General features: G+C 27.9%; 1 protein-coding gene across 4 annotated transcripts; it reads left to right on the top strand.

The window, feature by feature from the left end:
* The first annotated feature begins 61 nt into the window (after window positions 1–61).
* Window positions 62–23,359, top strand: LOC147803207 (uncharacterized). 4 transcript variants are annotated; one of them, XM_087150566.1, is made up of 5 exons: window positions 62–325; window positions 9,506–9,605; window positions 10,193–10,318; window positions 21,108–21,264; window positions 23,256–23,359. In XM_087150566.1, the coding sequence occupies exons 1-4, from the start codon at window positions 186–188 to the stop codon at window positions 21,204–21,206; spliced, it is 465 nt and encodes a 154-aa protein (XP_087006692.1). In that variant the 5' UTR covers window positions 62–185; the 3' UTR covers window positions 21,207–21,264; window positions 23,256–23,359. The 4 variants fall into 4 exon arrangements, 3 of the variants coding, with proteins under 3 accessions (XP_087006692.1, XP_087006693.1, XP_087006694.1); XR_015428916.1 differs by lacking the exons at window positions 9,506–9,605; window positions 23,256–23,359 and adding exons at window positions 6,839–6,954; window positions 16,807–16,908 and having other exon boundaries at window positions 188–325; window positions 21,108–21,243; XM_087150567.1 differs by lacking the exons at window positions 21,108–21,264; window positions 23,256–23,359 and adding an exon at window positions 16,807–16,841.
* The last annotated feature ends 275 nt before the right edge of the window (window positions 23,360–23,634 follow it).

Raw genomic sequence — 23,634 nt, 5'->3', positions numbered from 1 at the left:
GATAGGCTAAATTAAGCCCTACCTATTGAAACGCAGTGCTATAAGCGAAAGCAAAGAGCACGCTGCACTTTACTATACAATAAATAAACACACAGTTCGTAATACTTTCATAATACATAAGCTATAATAACTAAACTGATCTGTTTTGTGTAATTATTATATATGTTAGCTCTGACGAGTTTGAAATGATAAAGTTTAATAGACTGCTATATAATATTCGCCCAAATCGATTAAGGACGTATGCTGGTTATGGACAAATGCTTGCTGGCAGAAAGAATAAACGTCGCTCTATGCTTTCCAAGTTGATTGATAACAAAGATAAAAAGTTGGTACTCATTTCTAAATCCTTTTATACAAGTTTTGAACTCTCGAGCTTCCCCCCCCCTTTTTTATTTATTGTAATTATGGAATATTTATATGTACATCAAATTAGCTTTTACTTTTGTTAACTACAATATATATCTATTTTTAAACAGAATTTTTACAATTAAAAATGTTTTATTTCTTAATTTTTAACAATGAGAGAAGCAAAGATGTATCATTACCTGTTCCAAATACCTTTGCCCATCAGCTGCAGGGACCATCTTGTGATGGAATGCAAGAAACTTTTATCAGCATTTGTCAATTATAGATACAAAAAATGTGGTTAATACTTCAAATAATTTTTTTTATCAGAGAAATATCTATAGCATTTGGGTAAATTATCCAGTTAATATTACACATAAATGGTATTTCTAAGGACAACGGACTGTTTTTCTATTTGCTAGACTTATAGTACTATTCTTTTCTAGTTTTAAAATACACTATTTCAGTTGGAAAGGAATTGTGGCCGAATCGCAGCGACATTGTCACAGAAACGTTAGAGTTCTTGCAGAAAGAATTTTTCTTTAGAAAGTAAAAAATTTTGGTTCTCTTTCTTTAAAATTATACTTAAAAGAAGCCCTTTTTGCGCATTGGAGGGGAAAGAAATGTTCGTAATTTTTCGATTCATATTTAAATAAAATGAAAAATAAAGAGCGTTGAAACAAAAAAAATTTTCTTCTGCAGAAATTTTTTGAAAGATTTTTTTTTCCTTTCAGAGGGGAAGAATACCTGTGATTTTTTAATTTTGGTTTTCTTTTCTTTCACTGATTTTATGATTTTTAATTATTTTTTTTATGTGATAATGATTTACGAAATGCCAAAAAAGAAATAATTAGTGTGTTATTTCTTTTACAAAATGGGACAATATTGCCGAGATATTAGAATATGAAAAATATTACATATTCATTTTTAAAAAAATACATTAAGTTTTTGTCATGTATTTAGCCGTTCGAGGCTATGTTTACGAACTATCACGCCTACGCAATCGAATTGGGACTTTCCCTCTAAAAGTTACAGTTTAGTTTTCCTCACCTGTTAGTGTTGCATTAAGACGCATCTTCTGTATTCTGAATGTTGTAAATAATTAATAAATAGTGTTATTTAAGAGTGTTATTTCCTAAACCCCCACGCTATGGGACAGTACAATTTTATTATACCCTAATAGGTTTTTCTTTGTGAATACAACATTCCTGTTACTTCAAATGTCATTAATAACATATGCATTATTTATTATTAAAAGTATCTTGCTGAAAGATAGTAGCACTAGAGAGGTTTGTCGCAGAATGCCAAAAAATTCTGCCACAGGGAATAAAATAATGTTTACTCTGGTCATAATTATTGCTTATCATAATTCTTTATAGTTGTATTCCATGATTAATTCTAATCCTGACAATTTGTAATTAAAATTATGATCTAAGCAGGGTTTGAAAAAACCCGGGGATTTTTGAAAAAACCCAACCCGCCTGGGTTTTATTGAAAAAACCCGGGGAAAATTGGGTTTTATTTGAAAAAACCCGGGGAAAAGTGGGTTTTTTCATTTAGTGCTCATAAATTTTACTGTGAAAATATTTTTATTTATTAAATAGTGTTGTATAAGTAAGCACTAAAATTTCATCTGACTTTTACCTGTAATAAAATTAAACTGGAATAAATATTTAATGGTCTTCCATGTTTTTACAATATGATTAATGGAAAGTGAAATTGAAATTATGTATAATTATAAAGAGTATCAGTTACTTGTCCCTTTTTTCAAATATTTAGATAAATATATGCATTTTTAGATACATTTTAACTTTATAGTTTCAAAAAACAAATTAATCTTAAAATTATAAAAAAGCATAGATAAAAAGTTATAGCTTATTTTTTTAAAATCAGAAAATAAAACTTTAAATTTGTTTATTGTTGTTTAATGTATCACTTAATAGAAATTTTTTTTGTTTGCTTTCAATATTTTTAAACATGATTAAAAGAAACAAAATAAATTGTATTCAAATGAAATCTTAAAAATAATATTTAAAAAATCTTAAAAGTAATATTTTAATTTTTAATTGTGATAAACTTTCTCCAAATAGTTAAAAATTGTCAGCAGATGTTAGGAGTTAACTTTGAAAAAAGGTCCATTTTTCCCTTTATTATTATTATCATACAACAGATTCAAAGTGTCTACATTTCTCTCTTAGATGGTGATACACTTTTATGAGTTTTGTAACTTTATCTATTCCTAATCTATTTCGAAGTTTACTCTGCACCAAACTGAAAGTTGAAAAGTGTCTTTCGATAGAGACAGAGGATGCTGGTGTTGATTGCAAAAAAAAAAAAAAAAAAAAAAAAGAATTGACAGTAATTTTGTGGAAGCTAGGAATTTTATTTATTTACTTATTTAGTTTTTGTTAAAGTTGAAAAGTGTCTTTCGATAGAGACAGAGGATGCTGGTGTTGATGGCAACAAAAAAAAGAATTGACAGTAATTTTGTGGAAGCTAGGAATTTTATTTATTTACTTATTTAGTTTTTTTGCTATAATTTTCCACTATTTTTTGATGAAAACTGTTGAATAACAGTGTCAAGCATCATTGATTTTAGAAAGTATTCAGGATCGAAAATTTTGAATGCCATAAAACGTGGCAGAAATTCTTGATGGTGCTCAGAAATACAGTTTTCTGCTAATTGGTCCTGCTCCTCATTTAAAAATTGTCCCCTTGTTACGGGATCCAGGATGCATATGCTAATAAATGATGTGGCTGAACAGCCTGATTGAATCTTTTTACAAAATGTTTATGGGGTTCTAATTCATCACACGATAGTAAGTTAATTCATATTTCAACAGCTTCTGAAATTGAAATGTTTTCTGATTGAAGATTTTTTAGAGCTTCAGAAACAATTGATATCTATTTTTCTCAATTGATAGTTTATTGGTAAAGCCCAACATTATTTGATATTTTTGACATATTATTATTAAATTCATTTTGATGTTCAAGAACAATCTCTTCATATTTATGGTAATTATTGGCAAAAGTTTTTACGCGCTTGCAATACGAATACCACCTAGTATGATTTGGTCATTGGGTCATCAAGCAGTTTTTTTCATTTGCCCATCCTTGTGCTTAATGCACATTTCTAAAATATTTGTTAACTTCAACGATGTGTCCGATGATAGTATTAGGAGATACTTCTTTTTGAACCAAATTTTAAAAAAAAATTTGCGAAAAAAACCACCAAGTGGGTTTTTTCAAAGTGGGCCCACTTGGGGAACCCTGATTATATGTATTCTATATTAAGTTTAAATAATGCATTATCACTATTATCACATATTTGAATCTTCTTTATTGTTAAGTACATTATGTTTCATGATTTTTTAACTCAAGAATTATAAAATATAAATGCAGTAATATGAAAGACACAAGTTTATTAATCTTTTTGTTCTCGCACACATTTATTTACTATATTTATTAAACATATGGATATTACCTATTATAAAATTATAGTCTGTAAATATTTATAATCTGTAAATATTTATAATCAGTAAAAACTAAAATTTCATCTGACTTGAGTTAAATAAAAAACTGAAATAAATATTTAATGGTCTTACATGCTTTTATAATAAGATTAATAGAAAGTGAAATTAAAACTACGTATAATTATAAAGAGTATCAGTTACTTGTCCCATTTGTTTTCAAAGAATTAACCCTAGGAAAATGATTTCATTTTTAGATAAATAATTTCAAAAAATTCTCTTATAAAAAGTTTCAGCTTCTTTTTTTTTTAAAGCCAGAAAATAAAACTGTTTAAATTTGTTAATGTATCACTTGGTAAAAAAAGAAAAAAATTGTTTCTTTTCAATTTTTTTAAACATATGAATTAATAATAATAACTTGTTTATTAACATATAAAGCATGCAACTATATTAAAAAAAATTGATCTTTTCAGACTATATTATTTAAATTATTATTTGATTTAATATCATTAAAATATTACTTTTTGAAAAAACCCACTTAAAGTTTTCAATAGTACCTACTATAAAACTATATGAAGATTCCAGTTTCTTTTACTTTACTAATATTAAAAACTTAATCACATAAATCATGCAACTCTATTTGACAAATTTATGCTGCACAATAAATTATATAAAAGTAAATGCAAAACAATAAGTTTTAGTAAAAAAAAAAATTTTTTTTTGAAAAAACCCACTTATTGTTCCAAGTGGGTTTTTTCAAGGTGGGCCCACCCAATAAAACCCGGGCGGGTTTTTTCAAAGTGGGCCCACTTGGCGAACCCTGGATCTAAGTACTGGATTAATAATAAATTTTTTTAAGCTGGGCTATGTGCTTAATCTTTTTTTTTTCTTCTCTTTTCATATTTTGTTACTTAATTTTTTATGCATACTTTCAGCAAAAAATGGTATTTGAATTTTATGTAAAAGGTGAGTTACTTTCCCCTTTCATATCATTCAGTTTACTAAATATATAAGATCAGTGATTCTGCTATACTTTGGAAATTGTGGATCTTTAGGACTTCCATATTTCTGGGTCTCTTTATATTATAATCGGGAGTTCTATTTAAGATATGAAATTTCATCTTCTTTATCTACCTATTAATATTCACATTTGTATTATTTTATCTATTGGTGGACAAAAGAGAGAATTTCAAACCAAAATAGAATTATATTTAAACAATATAGGCTTTTACTTAGAACTATCAAGGCTTTTAATCAAACTATCAAAGCTTTTAATTAAACAATCAAGGCGTTTAATTTATATTATTTTATCTATTGGTAGACAAAACTGGGGATTTCAAACCGAGAGGAATTATATTTAAACAATCAAGGCTTTTAATTAGAACTAGTCAAACATCTGCATTAAGGAAAAGTTACAAAGTAATTTGATACTTAGTATTATGCTAATTTTCTCCTTCATCTAAGAATAAAGGAGAAAAGGAAATTTTGCTCTATGTATATGTGTGTTCAAATTCATTTATCAGTAGGTTCTTCCATTAGTATCGTGAGGTTCAGTGGTTTTTCAAGAGTTCAGAACATCATCACATCAATGACATCTGTTTAACAAGAAACAATTATTTAGTTTCAAATATGAATTTGTATGTTGACACTTCCGGGTCTGTAAGATCTCTGCTTATTACTTGGGCTCACAGTGGCCTCTCGTGGGGTTTTACCAATATGTTTAATCTTCGGTTTTAATTTTATCTCTATAAATCTGTTGGCGCTGTCTATTTACTGCACTAGAAAATTATGCATCCTGAAAGTTATGTCTTAACCAATATTTTATATGCTCCCTTTACGATGTTGACGCTTTATACGTAGGCGTGCACAACCTTTTTGAGTGAAGGGCCACTCGCGCAGCAAGTAGATTAATGAAGGGCAGCACGCATATTTAATCATGTTAGCTTAAAATAGCAGGGGTCTGTCTAGGTTTTTCTGAGAGGTACCTATTTTGTGAAAATTTAGACATAATTTGTGAAAAATTAAAATTATATTAAAAAATCAGAACAAAAATATGAATTTATCGTTTCTTATGGGATACAAAAATAAAATTTTAAGAAAAAGTATTTTGTAAATCTTTTTTGATATTTTCTTGAACAATGCTGATTTAACGACTGCCAGAGCGTTCAGCATCATAAGTGTCCATGTATAAATGCAGTGTTTTACTCAATAGTAGTTTATTTCCCAGGTGAAGAGTCTCTATAACACTTACCAAGTCACTGTTTTGCGTCAACAGCGATTTTCTTCATCAAATCAATTCTTAATCTGTTCATGAAATTCTTTTTTAGCCATTGTTTCAAAAATTTCAAAACTAGTGTCACTAAAATCACTTGCAATCTCTAAACTAATTATCAGAATATCAGTTTTTATCCATGATTATTGAAGATTAAATTAATAGTATTTGCTTATGTTACTTGGCTGTTGAATTTATTTTGAACAACTCTGAGCAATACAAAAAGAAAGAAAAAAAAAGATATTTGGGGTTCTAAGCTGCAACCTATTCTGCTTATATATAAATCCAACCTTGTGTGTTATTCATTTTTTTTTTGGTGGGGGTTAGTTCAGATCAAATTTTGAAGGGGATTTTTCAAAGGGTGTAAAGACAAACAAGTAATTAAAATCATCTACAACTATTTTTGGGATAAAACTTAAGGCAGTTTGTAACACATTCCAATCTAAATTTTAAAAAATAAGCTGTTTTTATAATTTCAATCCCTCCTTTGCTCTTTCTGATATCAGTTATGTAGTGGGTGAGAGTTCAAAACAGTTTTTTTTTTTTCCTCACTTGAAAATTAATTTGTGACTCTTTATGAAATGTTATTACTATTTCCATTTTTTCAGATGCGAATGATTTCTTAAGTATGTGCCAATGATTCCTTAATTATGATTTTAATTATGATTATTCCTTAATTATGATTAAAAGTGATTTTAGCACCTTGTATGTATATTTCCAAAATGGTAATATCAATGCATTTATTTTTCAGGTTAAAGTATCTCCGTGTTATCAAACATTGAATGTACACTGATAGTTACCATCTACTAGTTATGTGAAACAAAAAGAAATAGCTATTGTCTTGAATTCTATATCCCCACGACTTAGGTATCACATATTGTCATGCAGAAAAATATTTGTTGAATCTTTTTGTTACGAATCTCTGTTATGGACTGAGCTTTGTGACGAATTTTTGTTGACATTGTCTACTGTGCTCTTAAAGTTAATTATAGTTCTGTCTTTTAAATTGTGACTTTTTTCATTTTTCTTGGCAAAAAAATTCGAAAAACACTATTAGCTACCAGCTGATAATAGTCAAAATTTTGTATATAACCCTTTCGAGGGGCCGTGAGTGAAAGACTTATTTCCACAATATTGATATTAAAGCTGCTTACTGTTGGTGTAGTTTTAATAATCGGAAAATATGTCAATATAATACTCGATACCTATATTAGTATATTTGGGATTTATTACATAACCTTTTAACATTTGAGTTGTGTGCAAAATACATTTATCAATAGCAGCCAACTAAACCCGGAATTTTAAAAACAAATAAAATTCTTATGAGACCTTGATAAGGACTTTGGAGCATGACTATTTCTCTATCTGATCTTTGATTTACTGTTTAAAATATTTATAAGTAGTGATGAAAAAAAGATTTCTTTTAATTCCAATTCATTAAAATATTAATATACTATTTAGCTGATAAATTATTTTTTTATTTCAGCTAATACATATTGTTAACAGTGATTAAGCATCATTGTTGTCAATAATAGTACTGCAATTTTTTATAGTTTCTCGAAGCGAATGAATACCTTTACTTCATTAATTTTGTCTTGTAGTACATGGTTTATTTCTTTTATTTCACTATGCATATATTACCTAAATTAATTAACAATCATCGGCGTCAATAATAGCATGTCGATTTTTCATTTTTCTCCTAAACGAATTAATACCACTATTCTATTAATTTTTGCCTTTAAATACTTATGTTTTTTTCATATATTTTTTAAAATACTCATGTTTTTTCATATATTTTTTTAAATACTCAGATTTTTTTCATATATTTTTTTAAATACTTATATTTTTTTTATATATATTTTTTATCTAAGTATTCTTTTTTTTTCCATTTCAATTACTGTTGATTTTAAATCATTTACTTTTACAGAAACACGTTTTAAAAGAATTGGTATAAACGAAATAAGCACACGGTCTGAGATAACTTTAGGAATACTAATATGGTGACATTGTCTATTCATGCTCTCACGTTAATGTTGAAGGTATCTGATAGAGCAAATAAAAATAATTAAATATTAAAGTAGTATAATAAATTCCCTTTTCTTATTAATCAAATAATGCTATAAGCTAATAAATATTGCTGATGTTATCTTTAAAATATTTAGATAGTTAAATTGTCTAAAGTTTTTTTAAATTTCCAATGGCAGGGCATAAACAAGAAATAACGCAGAAAACAAATGCAAAGACAAAACAGGTGAATAAATAAACTAAACAGAATGACCGAAATCATTGCCCTAAAAGTTCTCTGGCTTGCCAATAAAGCGACGATTCAGAGCCGGAATGCAATCAGGGGTCTGTCTAGGTTTTTCTGACAGGTACCTATTTTGTGAAAATTTAGACGTAATTTGTGAAAAATTAAAAATTATATTAAAAAATCAACACAAAAATATGAATTTATCGTTCTTAAGGGATACAAAAATGAAATTTTAAGAAAAAGTATTTTGTGAAACTACCGTTTTTCCTAAAATTGAATTTGTTAAACTACCGTTTTTCCTAAAGTTGAATTTGTGAAGGTATCGCTAAACGGTAGTAAATTCGGCCTTGACAGACCCCTGGCAATGCAGCACAGCGGCGGAGGTGGGTCCTATTCATGGGCTCTGCCAAGTTGCAGAGCGGACAGTCAGGTGAATTTAGAATACCGATGCGGTGCAAGTGTTCAGCCAGACAGTCGTGGCTCGTTAGGAAATTGTCTAAAGTTAATTATAAAATAATGGATAACGCTTGACCGATTGGAAAATTTCATTTCGTTTTTCTCTCAATGATGTTGACGTTTTCGCTCAATGGGCTTTCTTTGTGCTTCAAATTTTTTGCATGCCATATTGCTGTTTAGATGATTTAGCAGTCTATAAAAGACACATCACGGACAGGCATTCATTTAAACATGCAAATAGATTAAATATTTATAAAATATAGTTTTCTGATTATATTTTTTGTTTCTCTTGTAACTCCTGTCATCTTCTATTTTTAAAGTTTTAATTTTTTCATTTACATAAATTTGTATTTTAATTTATGGGGAAAAATATGTAAAAATTTACCATATTTTTGTGTTCTTTTTTTAATATAATTCTTATTTTCACAAATTATGTCTACATTTTCTCAAAGTAAGTACTTCTCATAAAAACCTAGACAGACCACTGATATTTTAGTTCTCCTACAAGGAAACACTTTATGGTATTTGGCGAAACAATTTACTGTCCAGGGAAAATTTGATAAAAATTCTCCTATTACTGCCAGAAAACTGATTTGTTTGAAAAGATAAATATATCTTAAATATCATTTAGATTGTTTTATTGTTAATGTATTATTTTTTAAATAACAAGAAGAAAAAACAGCTATATTTAATGGAAATATTTTTTTATAGATGCCACGTCTTACTACTTGCTGGTGATTTATCTCCCCACCTTAAAGACTCTGTAACTATGAACAGTCGACTTTTTCCAACTAATTCAACTTGGATGAAGGTTTATTTTAAATATTCTTTTTAATCACAATTTCTTATATGTTGTTTTATTTTATAACCGTCGTTGAACAGCCGTACATTTACTTTCTCATTCATTACTAATTTAAAAAAGAAAAATTAAATTCATGCAAATCTAAAGTAAGTTATGAAGTTTCAACTGCTGAAAGAAATACTTCATAATATTAAAATGCAAACAAATTATTAGAAAAGAACTTCACCAATTGCTTAATCCTAAGTTATCTTCTCACAATTTGTTTACATTTGTATCTTTTAAATTTTTCTTTTCAGTATTTAAAACTTCATGGCTTACTCAAGGTTTGTCTGAACTCACTTTTTCTACACTTTAAATTTCAAATTAGTAATGAATTAGAAAGAGAATTTCTCCTTCATTACTAAAGAGCATCCTCTTAACTAAAATCATAAAAATAGGCCTTTAAAATTATAACATATTATTTTTAATAGGAATTTACAGTATTAAATTATTGATTTCGAAGGTGCTTTTATGAATAAATCTTATACTTAATTGTAGTATTGTTTTGTTTTAAAAAAATTAATATGTTTGCATATTAATAATAATTTTTTTTTAAGGAGGATTTTTTGTTGCGCAAAAATGTTCAAGAACAGATATCTACATCAATGTCCTCACTTTCATTCTTAAGTCATTTGTTACAAAAAATAAGAAATATTGTCATTCATGATGATATTGGTCAAAAGGTGAGAGGAACATTAGATATTCCTATGTAAAGAGTTTTTATTAATTATAAAAGATTCTTAATTATCCTAAAAGAGGTATACTTTGTGCTTGCCAGAAAACAACATGAATGAAGCAGAAATAAAGTAAAGAAATGAACATATTATAGTTTTGGCTCTCTTAACAAGAACCATATGTATATTATTTTATCCTTGGTGGCTTTATGTTTGAATTTAGATCACTGTGGATAAAATAATAGACATACTATAGTTTCGTTTCCTGGTAAGAGAACCAAAACTATAATATGTCCATTTCTATACTTTATTTGTGCTTTATTAACGTTGTTTTTTGGTTTATACTTAATTTGGCCGAATAAAGGAAATATTTCTTTTATCTGCACTGTTTAATTTTAACTACCTGTGGGCATATGTTCATGGCAGGGTTGGGTTTTTGACGTCAAAAAGTGGTTTTTGACATGACAAGGGTATAATACTGGTTTAAACCGTCAAAAACCCGTCAAAAATGTCAAAAATTGAAGTTTTCCAAGAAAATATATAAACTTCAAAACTACCAACAGTTGCCATGCATTATATTGAAATTTAATTATACTATAGGTAATCAGCAGGTTTTAAAATATTGTTTAATTAAAATTAAGGTAAAATAACAGATTTAAAATCTCAGAAATTTATATTCAAATGCATGTGCAGAAAAATTTTTGCACAAAAATTGTTTAAATATTTATATTTAAAAATTTTTTTTTCTTTTTGATACTTAAGAAAATTAAAAGTTTATTACTATGCATTTTTGACATATAAGGAACATATAACTAATATTTATAAGGAACTTACAAGTTATGTTGTATAAATACAAACTTGATATAAGATACAAGTGTATAAAAAAATTTTTTTAATGTTATACCGAATATCTTTATTATCCAGTATGTTAATTTGAATTTAAAAGTAGTTATATTTATGAATAATGATAAATATAATTCATATTGTTTATTATATTTATTTATAATTATTACACTTATCATTTTAAAACAATTTTTATCTCTTAATTTTTTTTTCTCCACTTGTATTAAGAATATAAATAATGCATATCTTGAAAGCAAGAAGTAATTATTCAACAGCTGAATATTTAGATATTCAACAAAGCTATATCATCAGGGGTCTGTCCAGACATTTTGTGAAAGGTCCGTTTTTCGCGAAATTGTGAAAAAATTACTCACATTCTTTCAATCAGGGTCCGCTTTTATGAATTAGTGCAAATAGGGTTCGTTATTGCAAAAAAAAAAATTTTCAAGGAGTTTTTAAATTGTATAGACATACAAGATTATGCTCAACACTGTAAAATTATAATTAAAAAAATTAAATTTTAAATAATAAACAACAATTGCTGCTTCTAAATTAGAGATGCAACATACAAATATTTGGTATTTAGCCTATACTGCTGAACGCAGAATATTAATTTCGGACGAATAATGGAAGAAACGTCTGCCGAAGACAAAACTTAATTCGTTTACATCCATCTTTCTTGTTTTCTGCCCTGGAAAGGGTTTATTCGATTAACAAAATAATAATGAAGATAAACAAATTTGTGAAGGGTCCGATTAAAAGAAAAATCATTTTGTAAAGGGTCCATTTTTAATTAAAAATATTTTGTGAAGGGTCCGTTTTTATGAAAAGATATTTTGTGAAGGGTCAGTTAACGGACCCAAATTTCTTCTAAACATACCCCTGATCATATTCAGCAAAATGAAATTCACAAGTATTTGGATAAACTAAATTTTCAGCATAGTAAATGAATAGGCTGAATATACTGTAAATCGACACTAACTACTCTGTGTATTTAACAGAAAGCACTTAAATTTGAATTGTCTTATGTTAAAAAGATTATTAAGAAGATTTAAGAGAATATTAAAAAGATTTTTCTTTAAAAGAAGATGTCTAATGTACAAAACTGCTATTGTTTATCTTTAAAAATGTCTAATTTTTAGTATAATCTATACTATACACTAAATTTGGTTATAAATAAATTTCTTAATAATATCACTGCAGATTTTCAATAACACATGAAAATGAATACATAATATTACAAAAGATGTGAGTTTTCAAAAGTACAAGATTTTGGTTACTATTCAAAATATAAGTGTTTCTTCAAAATTTTAAATTTATTTTTTCTAGAACATATTTAGAAACACTATTCTTTAAAAAATATATAAATTTTATGTATTAATTAAATTTCACATATGAATATAGGTTTTTGACATTTTCGACATTTTTGACAGTGAGTTTTTTGACGTGACGGTTTAAACCATGGTTTAAACTGTCAAAAACTGTCACATGTCAAAAACCTGCCAACCCTGGTTCATGGGTAGGAGATGACTGTAATGTCGGTCACAGATCTCGTCGCCATGGTCGTGGAAGCGGCAGCACTTTATTTTCACACACTGTCCCATTTTCATTGGAAATATGATCAATTAACGCATCAAATCAGACCAATCTATGCTTTTAGTTAATCTCCAGTTTTCCAGTAGTTGAGCCTGTTATTTTTCAACTTCTTGTTTAATAAATTCTGCAAATTGTTCAAAAGTTTGTTATTGGCCTATGTCGCAGAATTTTGATGTTTAATGGCTGAGACTTGAGAGATTTTGCGAGGTGTGCTCGAAGGTGTAAATGAAAACAATAACTGGTGATTTAACATTGAACTGTACAAGATTTATAAACAGCCTGATATTATTAAATACATAAAAATGAATGTGATTCGAATAAGCAGTGACAATACATTAAAAAAAAATATTGCATTTTAGACCCACTAGAACAAGAAAGCAGTGAAGGCCGCTGGGCTGATTCGGTGGAGTCAGTTGTTGCAATTAATGAAAAGAGTTGGAGATCAAAGATAAATTGGAAGTCGCTATGGAGAAATCTTTAGAGGAAGGCATTTGCCCACATTGGGCTGTCTTTCCAACTGTGATGATGTTTTTTCTAAAGTTACTGTCATGTAAGATTCTTCTAGAAATAAAGACATGTGTTGTTGGCTCAGACACGTGTCTCAGTTATGTGTAGCTATTAGTCTGTTCTGTTAACTTTATCATCTAAATCATTTGTTTCATATTCATCAAATAAATGCTTATTTCTGCAAAAACATTTTGTTTCCTTATTTCAACTACTGCTTCACTTACTATGCAATTTTGTTGACTGATGAAACAAAGTCATATCCAACAACAGTTTTGAACAGCTCCGTGAATCCAAACGTAAACGTTTTGAAGTTAGCATATATTGAAGGAATTTTCAAAATATTCTATAGCGAAAACTATTTCCAAAATTTTTGAAGAATTAAATAACTTTGTAACTGTAAATATAAGGTAACTGTAAATTTATAGAAAGCAGTAACATTTTTTAAAATTCATGATTTTATTAAAAATTAAACTGATCAGTGATAAACAGGGTTTGAAAAATCCCAGCCCACCTAGGTTTTTCATCCTCAACCTGGAGTTCATTAGTAAAAATACTGTTTTTTTTTTATTTTTTTAAATACATTAAATTTTTTTTCCTCAGTACTAAATAAGAATACATGTTTTGCTTCTAACAAAAAGTGTAAATATTTCGTAACTATTTATAACTTTCGTTGCAATGTAATTTTTTTTTTAATTTAAAGTTTTAGATTGTTATGCTATTATTTTTTAAATCTTAGGGATAAGCAGATTGTTATATAAAAATTTAAATCTACACAATAAACTTTTTGCTTTTAATGTCTATTAGAATAAAATTCAAGCTTAGATTTTAATAATCATTTTATTCAGTTAACATTGCAACTTAATATGCTTTTTTTTTTACTTAAATTTTTAATTAACTTTTGATTACTTTAAAATTTATTCATGTTTTTTGCCAGATTGTTTAGTAATATTATGTAAAATTAATTCCTAATAACAGTCTTGGCTGGAAATAATTTTATGTAAATCTTATCCTAAAAGTAAATATTACGCATTTTCTGTTTAGTAATAATTTCAAAATGGTTAAGTTACATATGTTTTTCATAATATTTTTCAATATTTTTTTACAAAACTTTACCTGATATGGTGATATTGCAGGTTTACTTTATAATAAAAGTATGGTACTTTCAGTTTTAAACTGTTAATTTGTGTTAAAAATAAAATATCAAATCATAATAATAGTAGAGAATAATATTAAGAATGATAGAGGATTATAAAGAAATATTACTAGTAAATACCTATAAGTGATCAAAAAATAAATAACTTATCAGTATTTGTTAATTAAGGAACCTTACCAATTTTCTGACCATAGAAATGTATTGATACCTTTGAAAAGTCGTTCTAGACCCTTTCATTTATGGGTTTCACCGAGAACTAATAAAACACATTGGTTTGAAAAGTAAACATTTTCTCAAACGTAATTATATTTTTATTTAATAAAAACTTTCATAAAACTATTTATTTAAATGATTTTTAAAAAAAATTAAATTAAGTCTAATAAGCAAAAGTGGAATAATTTAAGGTGCTTGGATGTTAGTATGGCATGTTTTTACTTGAAATAGGACTTAATTTAACATGACATAGTAAGAAAACTACTCTCATGCATAACTTTAATTCAACTTTTTGTTTTAATTCCTTTATAAATGAAACATTTTATTAGTGGAAAAGAAAGAATATTTTTGGGCATAACTGAATATTTAGCAAACTTGGCCCACAACTGAATATGTGATGCCTACCTAATAGCAAAGTATTGTTGTAATAATATTTTCTTTGTTTCTCCTAAATTTTTCTATTTTCTCTTTTCTTTTTAATAATATGAAAAGAATTGCAAATCTTAATTTTGGCACTTAATTTTACAATTCAATTTAATGATATTATTAAAATTGGATTATGAATATTCGATAAATGTCTTTCTTTTTTTTTTTTTTTTTTTTAAACTACCCGAGTTTGCAAAAATTGCTTGCTTCTACTTTGGCAAGCTCTGTTAATTAATACAATTATTTCATTATTTACATTATAATAAAATTGTTTTCTGTTATTTTTTTTTCTCTTTCATTTATTGAATTTTGTTTTTAAGAAAGTTAAATGATTCGCCTTGTCACTGGTGGTATATGAATATTCGATAATAAACAATACTATTTTTAAAGCTCTTAATTTCTCAGAAGAGTCCTTAATTTTTTTTAAAAAAAGTGCTTAATTTTTGCTTTGTTAAAAAAGTGGGAACTCTGAATTATATAGTGAACATATAATGGAATGAGAATATATATTATAGATACATACCTGCCAACTTTTACGCATTTGGCGTAAAATTTTATTTTCATATTTAAAGTGGTAGTAAATATATACTATTTTTTCTTTTGTAAACTTAATTTTTAAATGATTTTGATCACCACTATTCTTAAAAAAATTAAGCACTTATATTAATATGCGTTACTGTCATGGCTGTCAGCTTAATTTTTTTCAAATACAACATTTTTTTTTGCTTAAAATTGAAATTTTAATTCCATTTTAATACCACTTGGAAAAATGATAATGGAAGGGATTAAAAGTTGGCAGATATGTAGATATTGATTGTACATGATATCTTAATTCATACATAATTATTAATTAAATATAATGAACATCTCTGCATGTTCAATAAAATCTTTAACTATTTACTTGGAATGCTTAGAAACAAACATTTAAAATTTATTATGTTTTTTCTTTATTTCAAATGCATAATAATGGTTTAATAAAGATAAAAGTTGATTTTTTTTTTGTACTTTCTAAGACATATAAGAAACTCACACATTGAAAATAGAAATAAACATACCACATGCTTCAACAGATATGTATATTTAATTTCATGAATGTATGCAATGCATCTAGAAATTACATTCATTAACTATAAAGCTAATTATATTGTTTATCATGCTTTACATTTTGCAAAAAGTTATTTTATCAACTTCATCATTATGCTATTGTACATTTAAAAGGCATAAATATGACTAAGATAGTTATTCTCCTCATAATCATTTAATTTATTAATACTTTTATACCATATTTTTTGTTTCGTACATATAAGAATGCATGTAGAATATATTTAAAAAATGCACTCATCTTTGGGCGAAATTAGATCATTTCATGGAAAAACCTGAAAAAAAACCCAATTAGCCCCAAACATAATAAGGTCTTTTCATATAAAAAGAAGCCACAGGGACTGGGTTGTGAACCCAGCCAACTACCATCCTCTTAAGGGATTTTGTACTTTTAAACTCATAGCCTGGTTAGGGAATAAATTGTTTGACATTCGAGTTTTATTAAGACTTGCCTTTTATTTCCACTGCATATAAACTGACGTGGCTGGGTTTTTGCAAACCAGCCAACTACCATCCTTTTAAGGGTTTTTGTACTTTTAAACTCCTAGCGTGGGTAAGATATGAATTGTTTGACATTTGAATTTTATTATCCCTATCTTTTTATTTCTGATTACTATATCTATTGAAACTATGTTTTTAATGTTTTTGAATTTGCTAGAGGCAGTATCAAAAAAAAAAAAACTAAACAGGAAATTGCTGCTAAAATGAACCTTTCTGAAGCTGCATTTCTTACAAGATTAGGAAGATACTTTTGATAATGGTAAATAATTATTTGTTCAACATGACTTTTTTTGTTTGTTTATTGCTTGATCAAAACTGTTGGTAGATATTGTGGGGTTTTTTAAAATTCTATTTCTTTTGCGCTCCTTGTTAAAAAAAATATTTTTCTACTCCAGATATTTACAATAAATTCGCTTTTTTTTAAAAAAAAATTTCATTTCTAAAGACCAACTACCAAATATTTTTTTCTAGAAATTTTATACCATCGTTTCATTTTTATGTACACAACATTAGTGCTTTTTAGAAATAAAGATTTTTGCATTAAATGACCCAATTCAAATAATCATCAAATGATTTATCAAAAAACTAGATTTTCTCATTCTATATTTTTGTTTTTTATGATCTTTTTGTTTTAATGCAAGGCTCCTAAAAATTTAAAGACTCCTTCTTTTTCAATTTTATGTACATGGTAAATTAAAAACAAGATTTGCATGTTTAAATACCAAAACTAATTTTTAGGAAACTTATTTATTTATGGTTTTTAACAAAAATTCAATTTCATTACCAAGGGTAGGAGAGATAAGCAAGTGCCTACTTGGTCTAATCTTATAATAGCTCTATCACAGTACTGTCTTTACACATGGCACACTCGAGCAGTACCCAGGGGGTGCTTAAGAATCATACTTTTTATAAATTGTTTTAAAAATAAGCTAAGAATAAACAACATTTTCTTATATATTGTGTGAAATAAATATATTCTATTGTATAATATGGGCATTTTATTTAATTTTTCTATAAATAGTAATTGATTATCATGCAAACACCAATAATTTGAATAGCTCCTCACCAAGAAATATATATTTATATACTTGTTCAAATTTTCAATCGTTAATAAAATACTTTTTATTCCTCCATTCAATTTAAAATACATTTTTTTTAAACTTGTTGTGAATGACACTATTTTATATTTTTATACAGTTTTTTCAAATATTAATTCATTAATTAAATTTAATGAATTAATTTTAGTTTTATATGGGCAAAAATTATAATTATTTAATAAAAAATAACTAAAGTAAGATTTTTCTTTGTTAACCTAAGTAGGAATTGACTTTATTTTGTGTATTAAACTACTTGTTGAATAATACTACTTGTTTAGAAATCGGTTCAAGTATTCATACTTAACAGTATTTGATTAAAAATGGATGCTATTTGTATTAGGGAATTCAATATGTGTTTTTTATAGTTTATATGTATGTGATTAGTTAATTAGTAGTAATAATAAAATTTGAAAATGATAATAGGGGTCTGCCCCTGGTGACTGGGTTAAAAAAAAAACTTACTATTTTTGCTGTAATAAAAGCTTTTTTAATTTAAAACAATTTTAATCATGAAGTTAAAACTGCAAGTACAAATTCTTTATTGCCTTTTTGTGCGAGGTTTAGATAATGATAATTTCAGGTTTAGATAATGGCATTTTCTCAAATGCCGTTTTTTGGCATGTGTTACTTTTCTTTCCGGGGTGTGATATATATATATACAATCAATTCGTTATAACTCGAAGTACGATAACTCCAATATTACTATAACTCAATTTTTTATGAGGTCCTGACCCTTTTATCTTCAATTTCATATTAATTATTCTCTATTACTCGAATTTTACTCCCTTTAACTCGATTGTTTTGGGATCTTTTAAAGCAAGAAAAAAAGAACTAGGAGCTGATATCTTGCCCCTTCCTTTGCAACACACACACAATGTCTTTGGCACTCTTCATGTAGAAGCTAAAGCTGTCATTCTTGAAGTATGTGAACAGTGGTCAAATGAAACGTTACCAAATTTACTTCATGGATACAGTGAAAATGATGTTTTCAATATTAATGAAATGGGTTTATTTTTTAAATGTCTTCCAAATAAGACTATGATGTTTAAGGATGAAAACTGCTCAGGGGGGAAAATGAGCAAGGAACGTTTGACTGTCCTAGTTGGAGGAAATGCGTCTGGGACAGAGAAATTGCCCTTACTTGTTATTGGAAAATACCGAAATCCCCGATGTTTCAAGAATGTCAAAACGTATCCTTTGGATTACTAGTCTAACAAAAATTATTAGATAACATCAGTTTTATTTGAAGACTAGGTAAGAAAATTGGAGTGCATGTCTTTTTGTTTTAAAGTAGGTTGCATCTAAAAATTATTTTAACGAATTTGTTTATGCTCATTAAATAAACTTAAAAATACATGAATTGATCTGTGTGGCTCAAAATTCTATTTAATCAGGGTGCGTAGCGCTTTTTAAAAGCCCTTAAAGGTGCTTTTTTTATTCAGGGTTTGTAAAAATTGCTTAATTTTTTAAAAAGAGATTTTTTCTTTGCTGTGTCGATTGTTGTTCTAAATTACAAAAAATGCATGGTTTAGACAATTTTCTCTGCGGTATTTATCAGAAACTAGTTATTTTATCTTGATTATGTAAAAGGTTTTGAACATATTTCTAAATTTTACTGATTTTTTGTTTATAAATTAAGAACTTTAAACTATAGGGGAAAAAAATTTTATTACTGCACAGATCCTAACTATGAAATTTTTTTTTGGGGGGGGGAGTGAAAATATTTTTTGAGTGCTTAAAAAGTACTTAAAAGGTGCTTATTTTTTGTTGAAAAATCTGGCTACGCACCCTGTTATTGCATTAAAGATTTTTTTCTGTAATAAGATTGAAACCCCATGAACAGTCACTCTTCAAATTTATAAATGTGACCAATTTTATTGTGAAATGTGACATACCAAAAATAAAATTCATTTTGAACATTGAGAAAAGATTAAGACCTCCAACTGATATGCTCGAAAAGAGTGCCAATACAGACGCTGTCCTTGTCTCCTAGGTCAATATTTTGCTGCATTCTTTCCATGCCCTTAAAATATAGTGGTAAAAAATATGGCTAGGCCATAGCCCCACCTTGTCACAAACTTTCACTGAACATTAGATACTCTAATAGAAGATTCACTTTTTGATTTATGGCACTTTTTTGCAAAATCACCTAAGGATGAAATTTGTCAATTTGGTGATTAATTTAACTGATAGAGAAATGTAATAATTATTCAAAAAAAATTTTAACGTCCTTGGAAGTATAACTAAAAAATGCTTTGAGATGTGTTGTAGCAATTATAATTCTTTGCAGCTAGTGTTAAAAAAAGAAATTTCAGGTGCTTTTTTTTAATTGATTTTTGTACCCACTTTTAACAGCACTTTAATAATTGATAATAATAAATTACTATAAATATTGTTTTGTCAAAATAGTACAAAATAGGAATTACAAATCTAAAGTTTAAGCACTCATTAAAGGTCTTAATTTTTCAATCAATGCAGACACATGTAAAAACTTTCTTACTATATACAGCCCGTGGCCAAAATTATTAGACGCAGTCTATAAGATTCTATGTAAAATCTTAATTATCAGGGGATACTCTATACAGCTTTATTGTTTTTATGCGGCTGAAACACTTTTGCATTTGTTTAGATTCGTGTATCAATTGGTTAACATTGTAATGCAATGCATTTAAAATAAATACAAATAAGAAGTATATAAAAATGTTCTGAACTGAAACCCATTATATGTATGTGTAAATATAGAAGTATTGCAACTAGTGCAAGACATATAATTATTAAAAAGCTACATTGCATCTAATAATTTGGTCTAATTATTATAATATACTAATATAATACCTGATATAATAAATATTCTATATTTATATACTAATATATCGTCTAATTTATTCAATTGATACACGAACCTAAATAAGTGCAAACTGGTTTCAGGCACGTAATAATAATGAAGCTGTGTGGTTTTGCCTGATAATTAAGATTTCAACTAGAATCATACAGTGCGTCTATTAATTTGAACAGGGACGGTATAGCAACTGTATATGTCCATATTTCACTATTTTTGAAACATATAATTATATCAAATAGGAAATCTGTCCCGTTTGTAATATTGCAAAATATTTTTTATACGTGTTAAATTTTTATGTAAAAAAAATCCTTTTTTTTATTTTTAGGTTTATTTTACTCAGATATTTTTTTTTTAACTTATAAAAATAAAAGCAATGTCAATATTTTTTTATAAAAAAAAATGTTTTTTGTATTAGCTAGCTTAGGTTTTTCTTATATTGAGATTTATTTGTGAATTTGTAATATAAAGTTAGTTTTACTAAAATGCTTGAGGTATGAAATTTTTTTGATCTTTTACTAGTTGTCTGAGAGGAAGCTACCGCCTATACCTCCTAGACAGCTTACTTTATATGAGAAGTTAATGGCATCTATAAAACAAAAGCACAGTTTTTTTTTGTAGTTGTTAAAACCCACACCCACAGCCTCTCCTGTGCCTGAAAGGGTAGGAAAGAAGAAAAGTAAGCAGAATTATGGTTTTGTTTTGAAATAACATATTAAAAGAGTGAATTATTTATGTTACAAAAATTCAATAAAATCAATATACTACCCGGATAGCAAAATAAGGTTTATTTCCAGTAAGCAAAAAATCTTTTAATGCAAACCTAAAAAGGTTTGTAATGAGGTTTACGTGTAAACCTTCGAACCTTAAAACGAGGTCTGCGACAATCTCTATTCTATGCACATTACCCTAATCCAAAACCTTGGAAAACAACCTTCTATATAAAAACCTTAAATCGAGGTTGTCTTAGGATTTTCAAGCGTGAAAAAAACCTTAATTAAAGCTAGTCACTTTTAGTTAATCACTTTTTGACTCGCTCAATTTACGACGATGGTATCGTAACGCAATGTAATGTTTTGATTGTATTATTGGCAGTTACTGATATTGATTTTCAGTTGGATTTTAAATATTCCGATATATTTCAAACAATATGGAAAAATTGAATCGGACATTTGAGTATTTGCTTTTTAAGGCAATAATTCTATAGAATTTTTGAGCAGTTATTAGTATAGATTTCTCCATTTTTACATTTTCTATTCGATAACATTTCAATACAACAACCTAATCTAGAAAAGAAACCCATTTTTGAAGAGTTCTATTCTCGTGATTTTGTCCTCTATCTTTTTTTGGACAATTACCACTACGGATTTCATGATTTTTAATTTTTTTTTATTGTGATAATTATTTACAAAATGCAAAAAAGGAAATAACTAGTGCGTTCACCCCCCCCCCCAACAAAATGCGAGAATCTTGACGTTTGGACGAGAGGCTGAAACAACATTGGATACCATGTTCCAGTACCCCATCGAGGATTCGGAAACAGACTTCATTGCGAGGTTGAAGATCCGTGCAGAGGAATCTCGCCAGTTAGCTCGGATCCGCACTTTGGAAGCGCAAGAGAAAGACCGACGTCGCTATGATTCCAAGCATCGCGCAGTGTTCTATCAGCCTGGTGACTTGGTGTGGATTTTTATTCCTGTGCGCAAGGTAGGTCGCTCCGAAAAACTTCTCAAAAAGTATTTCGGTCCGTATCAAGTTTTGCGTCGCATTTCGGAGGTCACATATGAGGTTCAAGATTTTGACCCTACATCCAGGAGACGTAAACCAAAGGACATCGTTCATGTACTCAGGATGAAACCCTACTATGCACCTGAGGCACAAGAGGACTTGTTTCCAGGCACCCCGAGTACAGACCAAAACATGCGGGTCGCCAGAGTTCAGAATCAAAATGCAAGAACTGATGTCTCCAAGGCGACCACGGCCTATTCCGGACCAATAACAAGATCACGCAGGAACCTATAACAGCGAGACGCTGTACTTTTAAGACGGGAGTAATGTCGAGTCTCAGTAGCTCAGGGGTAGAGTTCGCTTCTATAAAGTCGAAGGTCCTCGGTTCGATCCGGGAAGCGGTCGCTAATTTTTCTATTTCGTTTATGAGCATTCCAGAAGCTTCTGGAATGTTCAGTCTTCGTCATTTCCTCTTTCGTTCTTCCTAGAAAGCTTCTAGAACATTCTGTGATACTATAAAAGCGATCCCGTGATTGTAAAGAGGAGTTCTTCTGGGCGCAGACGGGTTGCCGGTCGTTGTAAATTCCTGATGTTAATAAATTATCAAATTCTCATCTTGTAATCTTCACTGAATCTAAACACTTTAACGTGACAATATTAGAATAAAAATTATTACATGTTCAATTTAAAAGAATTCTATAGTTTTTTTTTGTAGTTGTAAAGAAAGCGCTCTTGTTATTTTAAATTAGTAGCATATATGTTTGTTATCATTAAAAGTATCTTGCAGAAAGATATTAGTGCTGGACCATTATGTCCCAGATAGTTCTAAAAAATTCTGCCACAGGGCTATTTTTTATGTTAGAATCCTTATATTATTAGGTTAAAATGTTCTTCAAGAAAAACAGTTATAAATATATATGTTTTTGTATATTTTATTTTTAGTTGAAACTTCTCGAACAAAACTAGAGAACACAGATGATACGCCACAACCACAAAGACGACATATTAAAGCAGGCATTAGTTTAGGTTTTTCTTCAGTTTGCGAGGCAAGTATTTATTTAATAGCCAATGCTTTTTTTTCTAAAAGAAATAGCTTTTCTCTTCTTCATTTTCTAGATTTCATTAAAATAAATTTAGGTAGTTTTTGTAATTCTAGATTTTATTTTAATAAAATTACTTGGAATTTGTAATTTCTGATTTTATAGGAACAAACTTTTTTTTATAACTCTAGATTTTATGGAAACAAAGTTAAGTGGATTTGAAAGTTCCATATTGTATTAAAACAAAATCAAGTGTTATTTATAATTATTATTCTAGATTT

This window comes from Parasteatoda tepidariorum, chromosome 9, assembly GCF_982258835.1.
Source record: "Parasteatoda tepidariorum strain Cologne lab strain chromosome 9, Ptep-v5.0, whole genome shotgun sequence".
Classification (NCBI taxonomy): Eukaryota; Metazoa; Arthropoda; class Arachnida; order Araneae; family Theridiidae; genus Parasteatoda; species Parasteatoda tepidariorum.
The sequence above is the reverse complement of the archived record's forward strand: the minus strand, read 5'-3'. Positions and strand labels throughout refer to the sequence as shown.